The following is a 22,549-nucleotide window of genomic DNA, read 5'->3' as shown; positions in this document are numbered from 1 at the left end:
GCTGAACCTTGCCAAGGCCTTTGACAGGATACCACATGTTACTCTAATCAGTAAACTGGAGCAGATGGGGATGGATATAGGTTTGGTGAGATGGATAGGAGGATGGTTGATGGAGAGATACCAGAGAGTGGTTTATTCAGGAGTGGAGTCCAAAAGACAGTTTTGTGACTAGTGGTGTGCCGCAGGGTTCTGTTCTTGGACCACTGCTTTTCAATTTGTTCATTAACGATATAGGAAAGCATCTGAGAGGAAGTGTTCACTTGTTTGCTGATGATGCAAAGCTGGGTAGAGCAATTGTGAGTGCACAGGATGTCAAAATTTTGCAGGATGATTTGGATAGTTTGCCGGACTGGACTAGGGAAAATAGATGTCAATTTAATGTGGCAAAGTGTAAGGTTATGCATTTTGGAGTGAAAAGATTAGCAGCAGTATATCACATTGGTGGAACCGTACTCCAGGAGATTGATGAGGCCAGGGATTTGGGAGTGTTCGTGAATGGGGAGTTGAAGTTTAGGGGACATTGCAAAAGTGGCCAAAACAGCTCATCAAATCACTTGGTTGCTGAAAAATACTTTAACAAGCAGAGACAAACAAGTTATTGTTCCTCTATATCGAGCCTTGATAAGATCCTATCTAGACTACTGTGCCCAGATATTGGTGCCAGGATTTCTTCTTGATGGGGAGGAGGTGGAGAGGATCCAGAGACGAGTGACCAAGATGATAAGCGGTCTGTGGAATGAACCTTATGAGAATAGGTTGAAGATTTGTGGGTTGCAGAGATTGGACGATAGGCAAAGGAGTGGTGATATGATTGAGACATTCAAATTACTGAAGGGTTTCTATAAGATCAATCCAGAAGATATTTTTGAGAATAGGATTGGTGGTGGTGGGAGGACTAGGGGCCATACATAGAAGCTGGGAAAGAGTGTGGTTAGCAGGGGTGTTAGAGCTAGGTTTTTTACTTGGAGAGTGGTGAATGAGTGGAATAAGCTGCCAGAGTCTGTTGTGGGTGCTATGACCGTGAATGAGTTTAAGGCGAGGTATGATAGATACTAGGTGAATGCCGAATAGTTGCTCTTGACATGATGTTAGGGCCTCCCTCGATGAGTCTGTCGACTCCTTGGAGTTGTCTGAGATAATAATAATAATAATATTATTTTATTTATCATAATTTTTTATTATTTTTAATCCGCTTTAAGTGTATTGCTATTGTTTATTTATTTTTTGTTAAAATTGTCAAATCAGTAATTTTCTTATAAGTCCGGGTAAATGAATTAATTTGGATCAGTGGAAGTCAAACAGCAAGCCGAGTGAATACGATTATAAGCAAAGTGTAAAAACTCGATTGTAGCTTAAATATTAAATATTCCAAAGTACGTTATGTCGATTTTTTACTTAGGTTAAGTCCCATGTGAATATTGTAAAAAAATGAACTTTGTTTGTCTCGGTATAGTTTGTATTAGATGTTTTTGTAAATAACTCTTTTGAAGCTAACTGTATATACTGCTTTAATAAGAATATGTTAGTGTGTTAAAAACAAAGGCAATGTTTTTATTGCCGAAGCTGTACATGGTGACATTAGAAAGATTGTTATTGAAACTTGTGTGAGAAAGGCAACCTCCAAAGACTCATACCGATTCTTTGGAGGTTGTCAAACTTCATGCAAGGTCTCAGAGGAGGCCTAATAAAAAGGGACTGAAACAGGCTGAAGGGGTCCTGGTTCCAGAATTGCTATTAGAGAATAGGCTGCCCGGTTCTGAGTTGCCGTCAGAGAGACTGCCCGGATCCACGTTGCTTGAGAGAGGAATTTCCCACTTCCAGAAAGGAGCTTCTCGGTTCGAGATGTCGCTAGAGAGAGACTACTTATAGGTCGCAAACAAGGTTTCAAATTGCCGAAAGGAAGAGTTCCAATTGCCGGAGAAAAGTTTCCGGGCCAGGTTAATGTCAGACATTCACCAGTGTGTTGCATTTTCATTACAATTTAATGAATCAAACGACTTTGCTGATATTGCTCACTTAATGGTATTTCAAGATTATTCAAGTAAAGAAGAACTTTTGAAAATTATACCATTATTGGGAAGGACTAGGGGCGAAGACATTCTTTCGGCATTTGATGAATTTGTGAAACAACACAAACTTCTGTTTTTTAAACTTGTGTCTGTTACTACTGATGGTGCTCCTGCAATGATAGGTAATAAATCAGGCTTCATTTCATTATGTAAAAACGATGACAAATATCCCGATTTTTTTAATGTACCAATGTATTATTCACCAACAAGTACTGTGTAGTAAAAGATTAAACACAAAAGATATTTTGGTTATTACATTTAAAATTGTAAGTTCTGTTCGAGGAAAAGCCCTGCAACGGCAGTTATTTACAGGCAGATTTGAAAAGAAGATAGGGAACTTCTGTTGTACAATAATGTTTGCTGGCTCAGCAGAAGTCAATTTTTAGAAAGATTTCTTGTATTAATTAACGATATAAAAATTTTTCTTGAAAAAAAAGTGGATATTTATCCACAATTGAGTGACAAAAGATGGTTGTTACACTTATCATTTTTAGTAGATTTCTGTACGGAATTAACCAATTTAAATTTAGAGTTACAAGGTAGAGATAAAAATCTAATTGACATGTTAAGTTCAATAAAAAAATTTCCAACAATACTTACTTTTATTAAAGAAAAATATAAATGACTGCGAATTTAGACATCTCCCATATTTATTAAAATTTTTTGAACAAAATCAAGAAATGCTTCGCTATGATTCAAAAGAATTTATTTGTGAAATAGAATTAGTTGAGGAAGAAATAAATTCAAGATTTAAAGATTTCAATAAAACTGAAATGACTGTATATTTTATCAATAATCCATTTCAAGAAAACTTGAACATTACAGAAATTTCAAATAAAATTAGTGGGCTGTGTGATATAAACCAAGCTGAAGTAGAACTTGAGATAATAAACATTCAGAATAGTTTACATTTAAAATCAATAAACAATGAAGTCATTTGGAAGTGTGCACATAAAAAATTCCCAATATTAACTGATATTGCGCAAAAAATTCTGTCGTGTTTCGGATCAACATACTTGTCAGAATCCGCTTTTTCAAATATGAACGTCATAAAAAAATCAATTAAGAAACCAAATTACAAATGATCATTTGGATGATTATCTGCAATTGGCCACTTCTTCATATCAACTTGACTATGAAAATATTGCGAGGTCCAAACAATGCCAAATTTCACGTTAACTTTTTTTTTTTTTTAATCAACTAGCATTTTCTGTAACTTGTGAGTTTGTAATTAATCTGTTGTTTTTTTTAACTTTGGTTTTCCAAAATAGAGAAATAAATATTTTATTCCAATATATATATATATATATATATATATATATATTTTTTTTTTTTTTTTTTGTTGTATTAAAGTAATTAAAAGTGATAAATAAATTTTTAAATACAGAAATAAAGTTTTTAGTTGTGTATTTTTTTTTTAGTTGTTTATTTATGCATAATCAGATATCAGGTTGGGGGGAACGTGATCTATATAAGAGAGTAGATCACTGAATAACTTATTGTAAAAAAGTAGCTCGTGTAGTAAAAAAGGTTGAACACCACTGTACTATAGCATTAAAAAATAAAACCTTAATTATTTTATGGATCACTTACAGGTTCATCTTGACTTTCATATTCAAAATGGCTTTTTTTTTTCCTTGTGTTTTCTTACTTGTTTTTGGTTCCGAAATCTGCAGTTATTTGAAGAATATCAAAAAGTTCTTTAGCTGTTTCGGTATTCTTCCATCGTTTTTATTATATTTTCTAAAAATTTTTTTCAGCAAAATTAATGTCAGTTCTCTTAGATCATAACTGTTTGCCCACTGGATTTATTAAACTTAAAAAAAAATGTAATCTTAATTATTTTATGGATCACTTACAGGTTCATCTCGACTTTCATATTCAAAATGGCTTTTTTTTTTATTGTGCTTTCTTACTTGTTCTTTGGTTCTTAAATCTGCAGTTATTTGAAGAATATCAGAAAGTTCTCTAGTCTTTAGCTCTTTTAATATTCTTCCATTATTTTTATTGCATTTTCTAAAGTTTTTTTCAGCAAAATTAATATCAGTTCTCTTAGATCGTAATTGTTTGCTGACTGGATTTATTAAACTTAATTATATCATACCATACTATGTACAAATATGTTTTGCTAGTGAAATATGTATCAGCTATGGTTTGTAAACCATGTACTTTACTCCTTTTAAATCTTCATTGTCTCTAATGTAAACCACTACATCATACAATTTAAATGGTTGAATCAGTAAGACCTGTCCAGTTAGTCTCTACTTTGATCTATGATTCCAAAATCTTTTCTTTTTTTAGTGTTAAATTTAATATATATATTTTTTTAATATGTTATCTATCTGTTGATGCAACAAAAACAATGTAACTGCTGGATAAACTAAAAAAAAAAAAAAAAGCAACTGAAGCTGCTTGTGAATTACTTTCAGCTATATCCTTTATGATTAAATTTAAAGAATGCAATGTGCAAGGAACATTCACATGGATTTAAATGTAATGATATGTTTGAATTTGATTATTTGCCTGGTGGCATTGTCATAGCTCTAGCCCTGCATGTCATCAAAATTTATACTGAGATTGTACAATTCTCTAACTATTCTATGACTTAGCTTAGTATGGATTTATCAAATATTTCAGTAAAACCCCCCAAAAAGTATTTGTATGTATATTAATCTTGATGTGTTAGAAACAATTTGGACAATAATGGACATTCGTATCCACTACGAAAGGGAACAAGGTCTAGTACTGTTGAATATTACACTTCTTTTAATTTATTTACTTCATTTATACATTTATGCTATTAAATCATTTTGAATTTTTGATCCAAGATAATGTGCTTTAAAAAAAAAAATCATTAATTCTTTATTTTATTTAAATGAGTTTTCAAAACATTATCTCCATGTTCCTTTTTGCATCTGTTTTTCTATAGAAGTAATTGATTCTGTAAATACTATCAAAAATGAAACAAGACTAATGACTTGACTGGCTAATTCTGCTTTTTAATTTTTTTTTTTATATTTTTTTATTCAGTGCACCAGGTAATTGTTTACATAAATATTTTAATAAGTGATAATAAAACAAAATTTTGTTTTTATATAATTACTTACATTTCTCAATTTGAAAGAATCTGCCTAAACTACTATTTTATTTTATTTTATTATTATTATTATTTTTTTGCCAGTGATGTAATACTAAAAGATACTGAAACTCCACTTTCTCAGAATACACAGAATTACACATGCAGACATTGTTGAACTTATTAGACCCACAAATTATATAAAACTTAAATAAAGAATTTAATGTAAAACACTTATATTCATGGTGTCTCATTACATCATCAGCATGATGATACAAAAAGAATGGATAGTAACATGAAGGAGCATGAAATGACAAATGCTTTTCTTTCTACTGCTTTCTGGCCATTAAACAAGGGTTCTATCAAAACCCTTGAGGAACCGTAACCATTAACACAGCAATAAATTAACTTGGCTAATGGACAAGAGAGCACATGACTCCTAGGTTACAAAAGTAAAGTAAGTATTTAGAGTGGGGATGGTTCCGAAGGGTAAGGTCAGGTTATAAGCAGACCTGTAATCTGATGCAGGTGGTCATAAAAGAAAAGTCACTCCTTTTATTTTGATCTATTCCAAGAATTAAGTATTCCAAGAAATATCCATCGATTAAGAATGTTTGCATAGTTTCCAAAATTTTAATGGTATATCCATGTAATACACTCGTTATAAAAGTGAGCAATTGTATGTGGATATATGTAAATTAAAATCATTATGACTTTTTGCTCATTACAGCTGGGATCTCATTATTTCTGTGCTTATTACAACAAAATTTTACTGTGTGTGTATACAGTGCTTGAAAAGAAGTCAATGAACAACAGAGTGTGAGGAATAAACAGCCATGGCACCCACCTTAATAAGATGTAGGACCTCTTTTCACTGCGATGACTGCAACAATCCTACGGTGCACTTTCCATAAGTGTACAAAACAATCAATGAGAATTTCATAATGTTGGAGGTTTAATGGAGTATATACAGCACTAGGAAAGGATTAAAACCTAATTTTAATGCTTTCAATATTTCATCTTAGTCACTGAGACATCTTCAGGGAATGCAATTAACACTTGTAACACACATACACACACACAACGATAACACAATACTAAATGAAACGTGGGTGACTCTAAAGTCCTGTCTTGTGGGTGCGACATCTATGGGCATTTGTAGATGACCTTGGATGTAAACTGGGATCTAACAATTATTGTTTCCCAAATTTTGGGAAGTTTATGGCATCCATATTTGCTTAAGTTATGTTGACTTGTGAGTGCCACTGCAGATTTCAAAAATAGTCTTTCTTTTTTGAATTTACCATGGTGAAGCATGGTGGTTTTTTTCCAGGAGATCCTTTGAGTTGTATCTAATACATGATCTGCAAGGCCAGATTGACCATAGTTGTGGTTGCAGATGTAAGATTTGTGTTTTTCTAACCGGATCGTGACTGTCCAAAGAAAGCCAGCTTGCGGAAAAAGGATACTTTGTATACTCCAGGTACTATAGAGGAGGGAGCTGATCTTTGGTAGAACGGGTAATGGTAGCAAGTTTCTGGTGGGGCTTAAAGGCTGTGTAGAGGTTGTAACTTTTTCAATGACCTGGCTATTTTTTTAGATGTGTCCCAGATGTAGGAGATGGTGATGGCATTTCTGAAATCCCTCTGAAAGGAAGGCCGAGGAATGGGGGAAGACCTGTTTATTTTTTTTTAATTTTGTGAGAATTGTAGTCATTGGATAGGAAGGTATTGTGTATATAGTTGAGTTCAGTTGAAAAAGAGGATCCACTGGAACAAAGATTATAGGCTCTATTGGTTAGAGTTTAAATGATGCCATATTGTTGAGCGGGGTGGTCGTGGGAAAGTTTGTGAATGTATCTGCCTGTGTGAGTGGGTTTTCTATATACAGTGAAGGAGAGGTTAACATTAGAAAGGTGTGTGTTGTTACTAAGGTGTCTAGGAAGGGTAAACTGTTATTTTCCTTTTTCATCATAAACTGGATTCTTGGATGTAGACTGTTGAGGTGACTGAGGAAGGAGTCTTATGTGTCTGGGCCATGAGGCAAAATAGAGAACACATCATATACATATCTTAGCCAGATAGGTTTGAGAGAGGGCTGAGTCAAGTATGCTTATATCAATTTTACCTGAAACACTGAATAGCAAAATTCTTTGGTAATTCTCACATTCAGTTTTATTTCCCTTTGTTATAGAAGGTAGTCTGAGAGCTGTACTTTATCATCTGGAATTCAACCTTTTATTCTACTGAAGCATGCAGCATAGCTACTGTAAAACTTTTATATCTCCATATTTAAACATTTCTGGTCAAATATCATCTACTCCTGTTACCTTTACACATTTTAGGTTTCTAATAAGTGTTTTACCTCAAGTATTGATATGCATTCTATGTCAATATTTTCTACCACTGTGTTGTCACTTCTTGTTTCATTTAGAGTGGAGTGCCCCCCACAATGAGTCTTTGGACTCCTTGGAGGTGTCACGTAATATTAATAATAATAATACAATATTTTAAAATAATTACTTCAGACATCCAGAACATCTTTACTTTTAGTTTTCATGTCAACTTTATAATCTCTATCCTTTTATACTATACTCTTTCAAGCTTTTTCAATAGCTTCCAGAACATTTTGCTTTGACTTTTGTTTACCTACTTTTACACACACAACTCATTATTGCATTATTCTCTATAAACTCTTTCAAGACATCTGCTGGCATACTTGTTAGGAATGTTCAATATGCGTCCTTCTTTTCCAGAAGTGCTTTTTTAACATTTTTTTGTCCACCATGGAGTTCTGATTTTTCTATCCTTTCAAACTACTTCACCATATGCTTCCTTAACTGAATCAGTCAATGTTTTCTTCAGTTTCCACTGACACTCCAAATGGTTCTTGCTTTCAAACACTTTAATTTCTTGAAAGCATTTGACATTTGAGTCTATAGTTCACCTCTAAAAGCTGCTCGACTTTCTTTTTAAAACTTTCTTACACATTTTTCTTTTTGATTTGTTATTTATTTTTACCTTACTTAAAAAAAAGTGATGATTGCTTCCAGTTTCAAATCCCCTGTATACTCTTCGGTACACAATAAATAACGGAAAAAACTCACGTAGAAAGATTATTTATTAGTATAATTTTCGCCTGTGTGTCACAGGCATCTTCAGTACATTAAGCTCAAAATTAAACACTAACTGACAATTCCAAAAAGCGCCACCTAAGTAGCTGGTGTAAGATAACTAAAAAGGTCAATAACTTTCCTAAAAAAAAAAAATTAATACAATAAAAAGTTAGGAAAGATTAGCTGATTTGTAAAGTACTATCTCCCATAAAGGGGATAGACGTAAGCCGTCGGATCTGTTTAAGTTAGGAGAATGAAGTAGAGTTTCACATGTTTCTTTATAAAGGCGTTCCATGAGAAACTGACTTTTGTGAAGAACTCTTGTCTTTCTCCAATGAACTCTGTGTCTAGTGAAGATGGCATGTTCAGAAAGTCCAGACTTTTCAGGTTTAAAGTATTCAATATAAGATTGGTGTTCTTCTAGCCGAATAGAGGCGGATCTTCCCGTTTCTCCGAAATAAGATAATCCACAAGAGCACGGAATCTGGAAGACACCCAGATGATTAAGAAGTGGAAGCTTGTCCTTAGGAGAAGTGAGAAAGGTGGAGATTTTTCTAAACGGTCGAAAGGCAACAAAAAAATGTCTTCCAGATTCCGTGCTCTTGTGGATTATCTTATTTCGGAGAAACGGGAAGATCCGCCTCTATTCGGCTAGAAGAACACCAATCTTATATTGAATACTTTAAACCTGAAAAGTCTGGACTTTCTGAACATGCCATCTTCACTAGACACAGAGTTCATTGGAGAAAGACAAGAGTTCTTCACAAAAGTCAGTTTCTCATGGAACGCCTTTATAAAGAAACATGTGAAACTCTACTTCATTCTCCTAACTTAAACAGATCCGACGGCTTACGTCTATCCCCTTTATGGGAGATAGTACTTTACAAATCAGCTAATCTTTCCTAACTTTTTATTGTATTAATTTTTTTTTTTTAGGAAAGTTATTGACCTTTTTAGTTATCTTACACCAGCTACTTAGGTGGCGCTTTTTGGAATTGTCAGTTAGTGTTTAATTTTGAGCTTAATGTACTGAAGATGCCTGTGACACACAGGCGAAAATTATACTAATAAATAATCTTTCTACGTGAGTTTTTTCCGTTATTTATTGTGTACCGATATGTCTACTCACGGTTTACCTCTTTTAAAACTTCTTCCTGTATATTCTTGTCCTGAGCCAGTGTGAAGTGTGAACAATAACATAGTCACTAAGACTTTTCTTTTTGCTTGGGTTTTCTCTCTTTGCTTGTGAATTTGTGCACATCTTTATGTTAAAACATGGTGCTGAACAGAAATCCAGCAGGTACTTACCATTATTATTGGCTTTGCCCTTTTATCTCGATCCCAAAACATTTCTTTATGTCCCAGTTTTAGGTTATGTTTACATAACATAGAAAAGGACCAGCTTTTCCGTGTTATGTTAGCTGCTTTCAAAAAATTTCTTCTCTTCTTCCTTTATAGAACTTTCTCCTTGAGAAAAAGCATAAACAAGTTTCATTGTTCAATTCCCTATTTTGAAATTTACCCACATAACTTGACCTGAAATTGCCTGCCAATCAAGAAGCTTATCTTCATGTTTGATGTCGAATTCTGTCACTTCTGCTTCTTTTCCTTGATCACTGTTGCCTGAATATACTCTCATAAATTTATTATTTTGCATGATATCACCTGTTTTAGTCTTTGTTTCAGTAACACCAATTATATACACATGGTACTTCTCTCAATTTTCTGCCAGTTTGATTTCCTTTCTATTGATCCTCCTTATGTTGATGGTGCCTATCTTCAGTTCTTCTGATATGCTTGTTCCGACATATGATTTTTCACTCTTTGTCCTGGTCCACTGACAAAAATGGCAGGGTCTTTGTTTTAACCTTGCACTGTCTCAGCTGACATGAGATTGCATCATGTTGTACCATCATGTTTACTGTTGAATTAAACTGGTATAGAATTAAGTTTGGTCAGAAGGTGAATCCACATGAAGGCGAAAAAAAGGACATTAGGTCAGAAGTCCCATTTGGCTCTGCATTCCTTAAAAGCTATGCAGATGTCTCCTTCTTGGCTTTGACCCTTAAGTGACCTCGTTTAATATATGTTTTTAATTTATAAGAGCATAATCTTTTAATCCTTAAGTGTCATGACATCTTGGTCATCACCATCTTTTGGAGAAACAAGAGAGAGAGAGAGATGATGAAAAATGTGCTGCCGGTGACAGTGACCTTCCCATGAAATATAAAGATATTAAACATGAATTTCATCTGAGAAGCGGATTTATGAACATGGAATGTTAGATCATTATATCCGTGTGGTGAACTCAAGATTCTGCAGCAAGAATTAGCATGCTGTGAATGATCCATCATTTGTGTATGTGATAGAAGATGCCAGAATCTGGAGAATTAACAACAGAGGAAGGAAATCTCTTTTCTTTACTCAAGTACTCCACAAGTTGATGGTTCTAATTCATACAAAAAATTGGTATTTTATACCAATTTTTTGTATGAATTAGAACCAAAAGAATTGATCCAAAAGAATATTATCCATTGTGTTATAGATTTTAAACCTGTGAATAGTAGATTTGCAGCAGTAAGATTGAAAAGTAAACCACTAAATAAATCTGTTATACAAGTATATGCACCAACAACCTCATATGCTGATCAGGAAGTGAATCTCTTTTATGATCAAATCAATACCCTGATCCATGAAACATCCAAGAAGATTTTCTAATGACAAGGAGATTGGAATAAAAAAATTGGAATAGATATAGGAAGGAATTTTCTCCACTTTGTTTGCCCTTCTGGATTAGGAGAAACAAATGACAGGGGTATGAAACTGATGGAATTTGTTTTGCGGAACTTAACACACATAACAGGTCATGAAAATGGACCTGGATTTCCCCAGATAGAAGAACTCAGTACCTAATTGATTATATATTTATAAAAACTAAACATAAAATCTGTATAAACTCAGCAAGAACTAGATCTTTGCTGATTGTAAGTGACCATAATTTAGTCATAGTAGCATTTATAGTGAAATTTTGATTTAGAACCATGAGTAAAATAAGAAGACAAAAGTTTAACCTTACAACTCAGATCAAATACCACTAACGAATTATTTAAAACAAATCTTGCTTCTGCTTTTTCTGAAATCCCAGCTGACTCTCTCTTGATCCTGATGCATCTTACCAGCAGTTTCAAGGACAGTCACTGAAGCTGCTGAAAATATTTTAGGAAGAAAATGCAGTATTAAAGAACCTTGAATTACCCAAGAAATAAAAATACATAGAACATAATAATGTGCCATAATTTTATTGACCTACATAAAGCCTTTGATTCTATTTGGCATGATTCCCTTTGGAAATTTCTGCAACATTACAGAATAGACAGCAAAATAGTATGACTGATTGAATCTCTGTACTCTTCTTCTGAAATGATGGTTGAAATCAAAACAAATTCACTCCTTTTCCAATGGAGCATGGCGCAAGACAGGGGTGCCAATTATCACCAGTGTTATTTCACTGCTTCTTTAAATATGTTGTAAATGATGCCCTGGAAAACTGTAATATTGGGGTGATGGTAAGAGGAAAAAGAATAAAACATCAAAATTTTGATGATATTGATCTTCTAACAGAAAGCAAATCAGATCTTCAGGAAATTGCCACAAAATTAGCTTATACTGTTAAAAAAAAAATATGGCTTAATCATAAGTACACAAAAATCAAAAACAATGACACATTTGTCATTATTTGGATCACAATACTTCCTTCTGATTTTTGATTTCGGCCACAGCACTTCCTTCTTGGTCAGAAGGAAGTGCTGTGGCAGAAACTGAAAAAAATCCTACTTGAGGATACACCCATAGAAGAAGTTGATCAGTTTATATACCTAGGCAAGATCAAGACAGGATATTAGAAACAAAAATTGCAAAAGCAACAACAGCACTCCAAAAACTAAAACTGCTGTGGACAAATAAACTTACAATTACAACAGATCACACCTTATTGACATACTAGTCAATTCAGTACTTGTATATGGAAGTGAAACTTGGACCATCCTAAAATAAGATGAAAAGAGGTTTTTGACATTTGAAATGAAGTGCTGTGGATGACATCACAAATTTTGAAGTAAGAAAAAAAAAAATCAGTTCTTTTGCTGGCCCATGAGATAACATCATAACTAAGATTCAGAGGAAACAGCTTATGTGGTTTGGTCATATCAGCAGATCAAATTTTCTACCAATGCAATTTCTTGAAGGACTTCTAGGAACTCAAAAAAGAGGCAGACCTAGAATAAACTAGATAGACAATATATAGGTGCTTCACTTACAGAGCTGATACCAAAGTGTCAGTCAAGGACTTAGTGGAAGATTTTTCCTAATATTTATTCTATGGGAAGAAGAAGAATTCTCTAATGCTTTTATTCTGAAGGAGTTAGTAGAACTCTCATAGGAATAACTGCCACTTTTGATAATTAGTAAACAGTGGGTTTCTGCTTTTAATCATTGCAGATAGTTGAGTTAATGGCTATCAGTGATTTTGAAGATCTAGAAACTAGAAACAAACTAGAAAAAGTTTTCTTCTGCTTATGAAAGTTCATTTTTTTAATACATTTTAGACATTTGGCTAGACGATTGTCCTAATCTATATTCAGCAAAAATAAAAACCATCAATTACTTCCCCTTTCCCTCCAAAGGGAATAGGCAGAACTTTTTTAAACCCTAACTTTTTGGAAGCTATTTGGCAGCCAATCTTCAGTTTTAATCGTTTTAGTCATCAACAATAGCTGAATTCAGGAATATCTATGATTTGTAAGACTTCAGAATGAGTGTAATGACAGACTAGTGTCACTATCTTGTGACCCTAAACCCTAACTCTGGTATTGTCACCTGAAATAGTTTGAATTCTGCAGTCAGATTTTTTTTTTTTTTTCTTCTCCCCATTTGCAGGATTAGAAACCCAAGTTGCCAGGAGGAAAAAATCCTGCACCAAAGATTGACTAACTGGATGAAAAAGACCTATTGAAAATTCCTCTGGTTATCAGTCTTTCTTATTTCAATCTAGCATTACAAGCAACATTTCCACAAGGCTATATAAGCCTCCTGTAATTTATAAATAAGATCAATGTAAAAGAAAATGCTAAACAATTTTTGGCAATGGTCAGACATTTTTTTTTAACAACAAGGCTTTTTTAACAACAAGAGTTAAATTTACTAATGTTTGAAAAGAAGGATATTAATTAACATACCTATTAATTTCTCTTTCTTAATGTCTATTTTGAAACTTGAGTAAATTTAACTCTTAATCTTTGTTGTTCAAAAAAGGATCTGCTCCATTGCCAAAAATTGCTTAGTATTTTCTTTTATATTGCAAACATTTTAGGAGCATCATTAATTTCACTAATCTAAAGTATAAATAAGAACAGTATTATTAAAATAATGAACTTCAAATGAACGTTATTTCTTGATTGATTAGCAGATAGCTTTGACTGGATTTAGTCCTTACTTCTTAAAATTCTTTCCACATATATTTCTGATTATTTATTTTCTAATTGGCATTTACAACTTGTGTAATTATGCATTATTAATTACAGCTAATTCCCTGAGTTGAAAAATTTGATTGCATTCATTATACTGTTTATTAATTATATACTCTTCATCCTTTAATTACTTGAAGATACCTTTGACTGACAGGTTGAGCAGTTAGTCTGGATTAGATAATCTGGAAACTTTGGCCAAATATATTTCAAACATAGCACTTTTCCAAGCTACTTCAGTGGTTTCCAATAAGCTTGCTGATGGTTGCACATCTGGTAATGAACATCATCTGCCACCTAAATTTTTAGATGGTAGATCAATGTGTTGCTCTTATTTACTATACAGGTTTCCTTATTATTCATTTTTCTAGGTTTGGCATTCACTTATGTGGAATTACTTGTATATATGTCTCTTGTTAACTATTGATATCAATCAGCATTGTGTTAAGATTAGTTTAGTTTACATATGGAATGACTAGGTTAATTTTTTGTACAATTCGTGTGTTCTGTTGTTTCTTTTCGTATTATGTTAATATTCAGAAGCTACAAAAATAGTAGAAATCCTTCAAGCAATTTTTTTTTTTTTTTTTTTGCATAATTTGCAGAAAAATTCACAAGAATATAAAGATGCCTGTGATCTTTGGGAATTGTATATAGATACCAAAAATGAGCTTGCTTCAACAAGTGATGGAAAAAAAGATGATGATAACAGACTTGATGATGGAGCAGAAGAAGTAAGTTTTCTCTTTTTTAGCAGATCAATTTTTATTAAAACTAAACAATGCATGTGTGAAGGAAAGGCAAACTAGTTGATGCTGTCACATTCTTTAACATAGTGCATGCCATTTTCCAAGTCCAAGGGTGTTAGATTTTTAATGAATGAAGACCAAACCTTGTGCAGTATTAAAGCCCTGGTGTATATTGCACTGGGTAGGAGTGCATAGCATTTCAGAGGCCTTGAATTTTCTTACATAAGTTATGTTTGATATAAGGCATTTCTGTTTTTTAACAGTATTGGGAAATGCTATGCACTCCTACCGATTGCAATCAAAATGGATTAATATTGCAGCAGGTACCAAAATTACAGAAATCTCAGATTTAAAATGCTCAAAAACTGTCCACGAGGCTGATGGATATTAGTATAACTCTTCAAACCTAAAAAGTTCCGGTTAAGCAATCCAAGTTTGATTCTCCAACTAAATTCTGTCTTGCTGCTGCAGTTATTTAGACCTATTCTCAGGTCAGAAATTCCTTCCAAGCTCTCTCTCTCACACACACACACAAAACCTACATTCACTCTCTCTCTATCGTTACAATCACTTTAAAGTGCATATATAAAGCTTCTCATGCAAACATCTAGTTTCCTTGACACTATTGTTTTGACAATGAAAATGGGAATATCCCCCCCCCCCCCCATTAATCTGTCTTGAACCTAGCATTTGGTTTAACAATAGAAATTACAGTGCTGAAATGTACTGAGTTATTGTTGTTTTAAAATCTTATTGTGAATAAAATGGTCCTGTTATAGCAAAAAAAAAAATTTTTTTGTTTTAAATTCAAATTATGTCTATGTGGTTGTATAGGATCATTTCCTTACTTCTTTAAAATGTTATGAAGTTATATGCAGTAGTGCTTTGAAGAAACTGATCTTATTTGCAGCTGTTTTTATTAAAGAAAAAAAAAATGGAATTTAGCACAAGCCAACCTGACCAGAGTTTTATTGGAATTTGAAATCTTTTTTTTTTTTTTTTTTTCTCCCAGTGATATAGGTACTAATAAAAGATGATGAAATCTCAAAAATATATTTGAACATTAAGTATCATGATGTGTATATCTATATATCATACTTTAATGAGCATTTTGTATTTAAATACACATCTGAGGACAGTATGTTTTCCTGTCACTGATGTCCATTTAAATGAGGTTACAGAACACCATTGTGGTTTGCATCTTTCTAAGAAAAACCAATATTCCAAACTGATATTGTAGTTTGTCCTCCAGACTTCTGCCCCCCCCCCCCCCCCCCCCCCCACACACACACAAAGAGACCCAGTGATATGCCATTTGACAATCTTGCAATTTTCTAACCAGAGATTGAATACTGGTAATCTCTGGTTTTAGGAAATTTAAAAATTGTTAAACCAGAGATTGAATACTGATATTTGATACTAGTAGCATATCTAGTATTTCATATATACTTTTTTTTGTATACAGGAATACCTTGTATAGCGGTTAATTGGTTCCAAGAAGAGTCCACGCTATGCAAAACCGCGTTGTTCGAGGTCTATTTATAAAAGTTTTTAATTTAATTTGTTTATTACAAAAATTTAGGATAATAAAAATCTTTAAAAATGAAAAAAAAATGTCATTTTTATTAACTGAATAACAAATAAATCCTTTTAAACTGATATAAAAATTATAGAAAACAAACATTGCTTCAATTTTAGCATACAGTAATTTACTTTTTACTAAAGCAGTCTTTTAGTGTTCATTGAACCATCCTTGTCTTCTTTGTCTCTTCAAGTACTAGATCTCTGTAGCATTTGATGGCATTATTGAGACTTTGTCTCGCTTTGCTTCTTTCCAAATTCGGGTTGGCATTTATGAGAAAGTCGGAAGCTTCGTCGATTTTTCTCACAAAAGTTGAAAGGTCAGCAAAGGAAAATTCTTCAACCATGACATCAGTGGGGTCATCTTCTTCTTCTTCTACTTCATAGGCTCATTGTTGTTCCAACTCCAACAGGGTTTCATCATCCAGATCATTTGAATGAGAATGAATACATTCGTTCACATTGTTACAATCGAAACTTGTAAAACCAAGATCTTTGCCCATCTGCACAATTTCTATTGAGATTTCTGTGTTACAAAAGCAACAAAGTCCTTTGAACAATGCAGCAAGATATTATGCCATACGGCTCTCATGTTGCTTTGAGTCACCTCTTGCCAAGATTCATAAATATTTTGAATGGCATCTTTTATGTTAAATTTCTTCCAAAATTCACTCTGCAGAATTGATGTTGTGTTTGGAGGGAAAAAAATGAATCTTGACATTTTCATCTAAGTCAGTCAATAGAGTTGGATGGCCTGGTGCATTGTCTAATAAAAGAAAAAATTTAAAAGGAATTATTTTTACAATAACTTTTAACTTCAGGGCAAAAACAAGTTTTAAACCAGTCTTCGAAAAGTGAACGAGTCACTTTTCGAAGCTTTTTTATTTGAACGCCAATGAACAGGTAAATTGTTCTTTGTAAAGCCCTTAAGGGCTCTTGGGTTTTCCGCTCTGTACACTAGCAGTGGCTTCACTTTTAAATCACCCGATGCATTACCTCCTAGTAAAAGTGTCAATCGGCCTTTTGAAATTTTTTTCCTAGCTTGTGTTTTTTCCTTCTTCCTTCCTTCTCTGCTAGAAATGTTCGCGATGGCATTCTTTTCCAGAACAAGCCAGTCTCGTCAGCGTTAAAAATTTGATCATCTGTGTAGCCTTCCTTCTCAATAAGCTCCTTCAAATCATTGGGAAATAATTCTGCAGCTTTCACCTTGGATTCTTACATTATGGAGTCCCATACGCTTTTTGAAATTGTAGAACCACCCGTGACTTGCTATAAAAGTTTCACTGGTTGTACCATTCATTCATTTTTGCTTTCATTTTCTTTTATTTTGTCATATAGACTTGTTGCTTTTGCCTGGATTATCATTTGACTCAAAGGAATCTTTTTCTGATTACAATCTTCAATCCAGATCATTAGAAGGCGTTCCATATTTTCCATTGTAGAAGATCGATTTCTCGTGATCACTTTTGACATATAAGAAGCTGAGCTCATTCCATGTTGTTTAATCTTTTCTTTGCTCTGAATAATTGTTCGTACAGATGACTCATTCATTGAATTCTCACGTGCTATTTTAGCAAACGAAGCACCATTCTCGTGACATTTTATAATTTCAAGTTTCTTCTCTAATGTCAACCACTTATGTTTTTTTGTTACTCCAACAGTGTCTTGTTTGTTTTGTCTCTCTTCACTCATTCTTAAATAATAAAAAAATATTAAATACTAATATTAACATAAATAATAAAAAGCCACGGGGAAAGAACGTGTCTACATGAGAGCCAATTGAATAACTACTGCATAAATGTGGCTTTCGACTGTCACTTACGGCGCCCAGGAGTTGCCAGTCAGTGTTGACAATGTTAGTGTATGTAATAAAAACTGCGTTAGACCAAAACCCGTGTTGTTCAAAACCGTGCTATACAAGGTATTCCTGTATATGTAATAAACTTGATTTTGTTTACTGCTTTTGAAATATAGCATATGATGTTACACAAATAAGGTATATATATTGTGCAGAATATTTTAGCAGCCAGTATAAATGAATATTTATTATATGTGTTTGTTGAAATCAGTAGGCACATGTTATTTTGCTGTGCTTTCTTATATATTCATTTTTTTTAAACCCATTCAACTTTTGTGACAAATGGACTTGAACCTAATACAATCAACTCCTATAGTAAACACGATTATAACAACCTCACTACTGGGACAAACTACTGAAAGTCCTAACAAAAGCCTCATTCTAAAAGAAATTCACTATAGCAAATTGTTGACTTAATAACATCATTAGTCACTATGTGACTAATGATGTTATTAAGTAGAAACGGTTTTGCAGCATTTAGGTATTAGGTTTCAATCCCATTAGTCATAAAAGCTAAATTGTTAAAAACATATTTCTCAGGTTCAAATGGAAGTTGAACCTGAGAATTAGAAATTTGTTTCATCTACAAAGCATCTGTTATGACATGCAGAAATTGTTACCTTTTCCTTATATCAGTAATATGAAATATGATAATACAAAGACAAAAAAAATGAACCTGACAGTTTTGATAGGCTCTTGTTATTTACTTCTGATAAGCTAAAAAAAAAATCGGCTAACGCCTTTTTTGTTCCCGTGTAGGGAGTAGGTGAGACTGTTTTAGCCCTATTTAACTTTTGGAGACTGAGTGGGCAGTTCAGTCTCCACTGGTAGCCAATCAGCAATAGTTGGCCCAAGGCTATCACTAATTAATCGGTATGCAGTGAAGAAGGCAGCTAGCAAGTGCTGCCATTTTGTGGTCCCTATTTTTAATGTCTGAAAATAGTGTGGTTTCAATGGCTGATTTTCTTGGGTTTATGGGATGGTCAACTCATGTTTCGGGGAGAAAAATCCCGCTTTCCTGTGCCAGAGATCGACTAACTCAGGAACCAGTCGGAAAAAAACTTAGAAAAATGTTCCTCCATTTGCCGACTAGACTCAAACTTATATCTTTTTTCGTGTGGTCAAGCACTGTAGAATGCAAATGCCACCTCTATTGAGCTACACAAGCCTAAGTAATGCTGATAAGCATTACTTGATTATATTTTTGCTTTTATGTAGTGCAGTGAATGCCTGCTTCTAATATAAATGGAAGGCATCTCAAACAGCATTAAATAAATATAACAGAAAACTATCCTATTTATTAGTAAAAAAATTAATGTACAAGTTAACAAATAAACTACAACAATGTTCATTTTCTGAATTTCATTTAAATTTTATCCACATTCAAACTTAAAGATGCACAAGTAAAATGAGTAGGATACTAATTAACTCATTTAGTAGTAAAGTTGTTTGATTTTGAATAGCCTACTGTTATTACCAAGATTTATCTAATTGGTTGCATTAATGTAATATGATCTTAACTATATTCAACACTTATTAGAGCAGCCATCTACTGGAGTCAGTATATATATGAGCACAGCTCTTGAAATCCTCTCACCAGATACAACTGATCTGGCATATTTGCATGTGTTATTCCTACAGACATTTGAATGTAAGTGTTCTTTCTCTCTCTTTTTTTTTTTTTTTTTACCTTCCAAGTTCATGGATTGACAAAGTCTCTGCCACGTACAAACCCAATAGCAGTCTGTTTTGTCACAGTTGAACAGTACCTGTATGATTGTTCATTATCTATAAATGTCCCAATTGCTTTGACAGATTGATTCCACTTCGGCACTTTTTTTTAACTTTGTTATGGTACAGTTTATACAAAAGTTTTTCAGGTGTATTTCAGTCATGCTAACAAATTTGTTGGTTTTTCCATATGTCTTAAAGATTTTGACTGAAAATGACATCATTCCAGAAAGTCTTCTCTCTCTCCAATTTGTGAGCTGGTTTCCTTTAGTCTTGTTTACCTTTAGAAATTGAAACATGAACTTTGAGTTTCAAAGAAAAGAGATGAATAAAATACACTACCATCATCACTCTGAGATCAAAATATATTAGGAGGAGGCCACCTCCTGATATATCTTGTAAGATCTTAACTGTAATGGCTTTTTTTTTTTTTTTTTTTTTTTTTTTTTTTTTTTTGTGATTAAGTTCTATATCACTGTTATCTTTTCACTAAACAGAAGGTATTCTGGAATATAGCTTGTTAATACGGATTAGTATGATAATCAGAACATGCCAGAATTAAGTTACTATTAAACTTCATATATACCTGAAAGTGGAGAAGTTTTGCACACATTTGTTCTGAAAAATAGATATGAATTATCTATCAGAGTACTTTAGCTTAAATTGCTATGTAATTTGCATAATATCAAGCTACAGATAATGCCACAAACCAGTTATTACTGTCAAATTTTCCTTTGACTGGTTCACATCATGAACCAGAAATGTGTGGTTGGTTATCATGTAAGTTACTGTGTTTCAAATAATATGCACTTGGTATTATAATAACTGTATGCTTTGCTTACTTCTAATGTTACTTGCATTTGTGGGAAATCTTTGTGCATGGGGGAAAAAATTACTATATTTAACTTAAACTTGTTAATTTGAATTAGCATGCTTGTTAATTTAGCATGACATGAGTCAAATTCAGAAACATGCTCATAAAACAAAATTAAAAAAAATATAAATTTATAATTAAATACAAATGCATCACATACCAGCAGCTTAAAAAGCTTTTTAACTTTAAATTTTCTAAAATATTGGAAAAGTTAGAACTTTTTTCAACTTTAAGTTTATGCCAAGGACCTAACCATGTTATTGATTAGAATAAATGATATCGCAGAACAGTGAAGATTAAGCAGAATTTAACTCTATCAGTAACTGGGTGGATGCCGTTTCAAATATAGCAGTTTATATTATCAATTTTTACTTATCATTGGTATCAAGTTAATGGTCAGTTGCTCAATATTTGATGTTTAAAAGAGTTTTGCAACATGTAGAACTTTTATTTCTAATATATTTTTACTATGCTGTATTTATTATATATATACTAAGTACTATTTTAAATGGAATTTTGTGTGCTTGATATTATCATGGCAAGATAAAACTGTTATATATTGTTCTTCATAGAAGAGTTCTCATCACTATACATGGAACATGAAAATACATTGAGGATGAGTAGAAAGAAGTGTCATAATTCAAGAAAAGAAATTATATGCATCATAATAAAGAAATCACTAGTGACAGCTTATGAAAAATGGCAGGAAAAGGGGGCATCAGAAATTGGAATAAATATATAGAAAAACAAATAAAAGAGAAAAATGAAGCTCATAGAAAATGTTTATTTTCTGATAGTTGAAAATAAATACATAACAGGGAAAATTAGAACTTTACATATAGAAAACTTGAATAACTTAACTAGAAACAGATTGAAATAGAACACAATCATTGACATGTAAAATCTTGAAGTACTGAACAAAGAAACTAAAGAATAAAATAATATAGATATCATAAAGTGAAAATGAATGGTATAATTATAGAAACTTATGGAAAGATAATGATTTTAATACTCCTAACATAAGTAATAGTAACAAATTAAAAATCAACATTAGATGAATTACTGAAATTCTACAGAAATGAAAAACAAAAAAAAGCATCAGGAAATGATGGAGTAAATATGGAACTATTTAAATATGCTGCATAAGAGACTATTAAATCTATTAAATAAAATCTTGCAATCAGAAATAGATCCAAGAGACTGGAAGAAATCCATCATATTGCCTATTTCAAAAAAAAAAAAAAGGGGAATAAATCAAAATGTTAAAATTATAATATAAAAAATCCAATAGAGAAATAAGTCTATTGGATTTTGGATACAAAACATACACGGCCATATTTTAAAAAATAAAAATAAAATAAACAGCTATTAGAAAAACATTTAGAAGAAGAAGAACACAACAGATTTAGAAAGGATCATTGAAAAACAAATAGAATTAAACCTCAATACTCATATCCTGTTCATGGATTATGAAAAAGCCTTTGATCTATTAAAAAAGAAACAAACTGTTTGAAATATTAGTTAAAATTGAATTATCACCTCAATTAATAAAAGCAGTTTATTAATGTATAATGCCAATTAATAATATAATTGGCATTATATATATACAAAAATAGTTCTATAACTGTAAACCAATGACACATTTAATATTTAATCCAAAATAAATAGTTTGTTTTTCCATTCTTTTTTAATATTTATTGATGAGATATTAAAAGAATGGCAGTATGTAAATAATGCAGGAATTCTATTAACCAATTTTCTGACTAAATACATTATTATATGCAGATGATTAAATCTTAATTTGCTAATACAGAAGTTGAACTATATTTAGCTCTATACAACCTTGATAAGATTGTTACCAAATATGGAATGAAAGTATATCTTCTGAAAAAAAAAAAGTTATGGCTTTAAATAAAGAGAACCATTAAGAACCAAAATTGTGCTGAATAACAGATTGAACAAGGTAATAATTTT

General features: G+C 32.4%; 1 protein-coding gene across 6 annotated transcripts in view; it reads left to right on the top strand.

Moving 5' to 3' along the window:
- polybromo (protein) overlaps positions 1-22,549 on the top strand; it is a 686,480-nt gene that overhangs the window by 63,490 nt on the left and 600,441 nt on the right. For all 6 annotated transcript variants that reach the window (XM_090406695.1, XM_090406694.1, XM_090406697.1 and 3 more), the window contains exon 5: positions 14,388-14,516. In XM_090406695.1, coding sequence (XP_090262821.1) covers positions 14,388-14,516 — 129 coding nt within the window. The remainder of the gene's footprint in view (positions 1-14,387; positions 14,517-22,549) is intronic.

This window comes from Typopeltis vanoorti, chromosome 16 (assembly GCF_054136105.1).
Source record: "Typopeltis vanoorti isolate ZY-2024b chromosome 16, IOZ_Tvanoo_1.0, whole genome shotgun sequence".
Classification (NCBI taxonomy): Eukaryota; Metazoa; Arthropoda; class Arachnida; order Uropygi; family Thelyphonidae; genus Typopeltis; species Typopeltis vanoorti.
The sequence above is the reverse complement of the archived record's forward strand: the minus strand, read 5'-3'. Positions and strand labels throughout refer to the sequence as shown.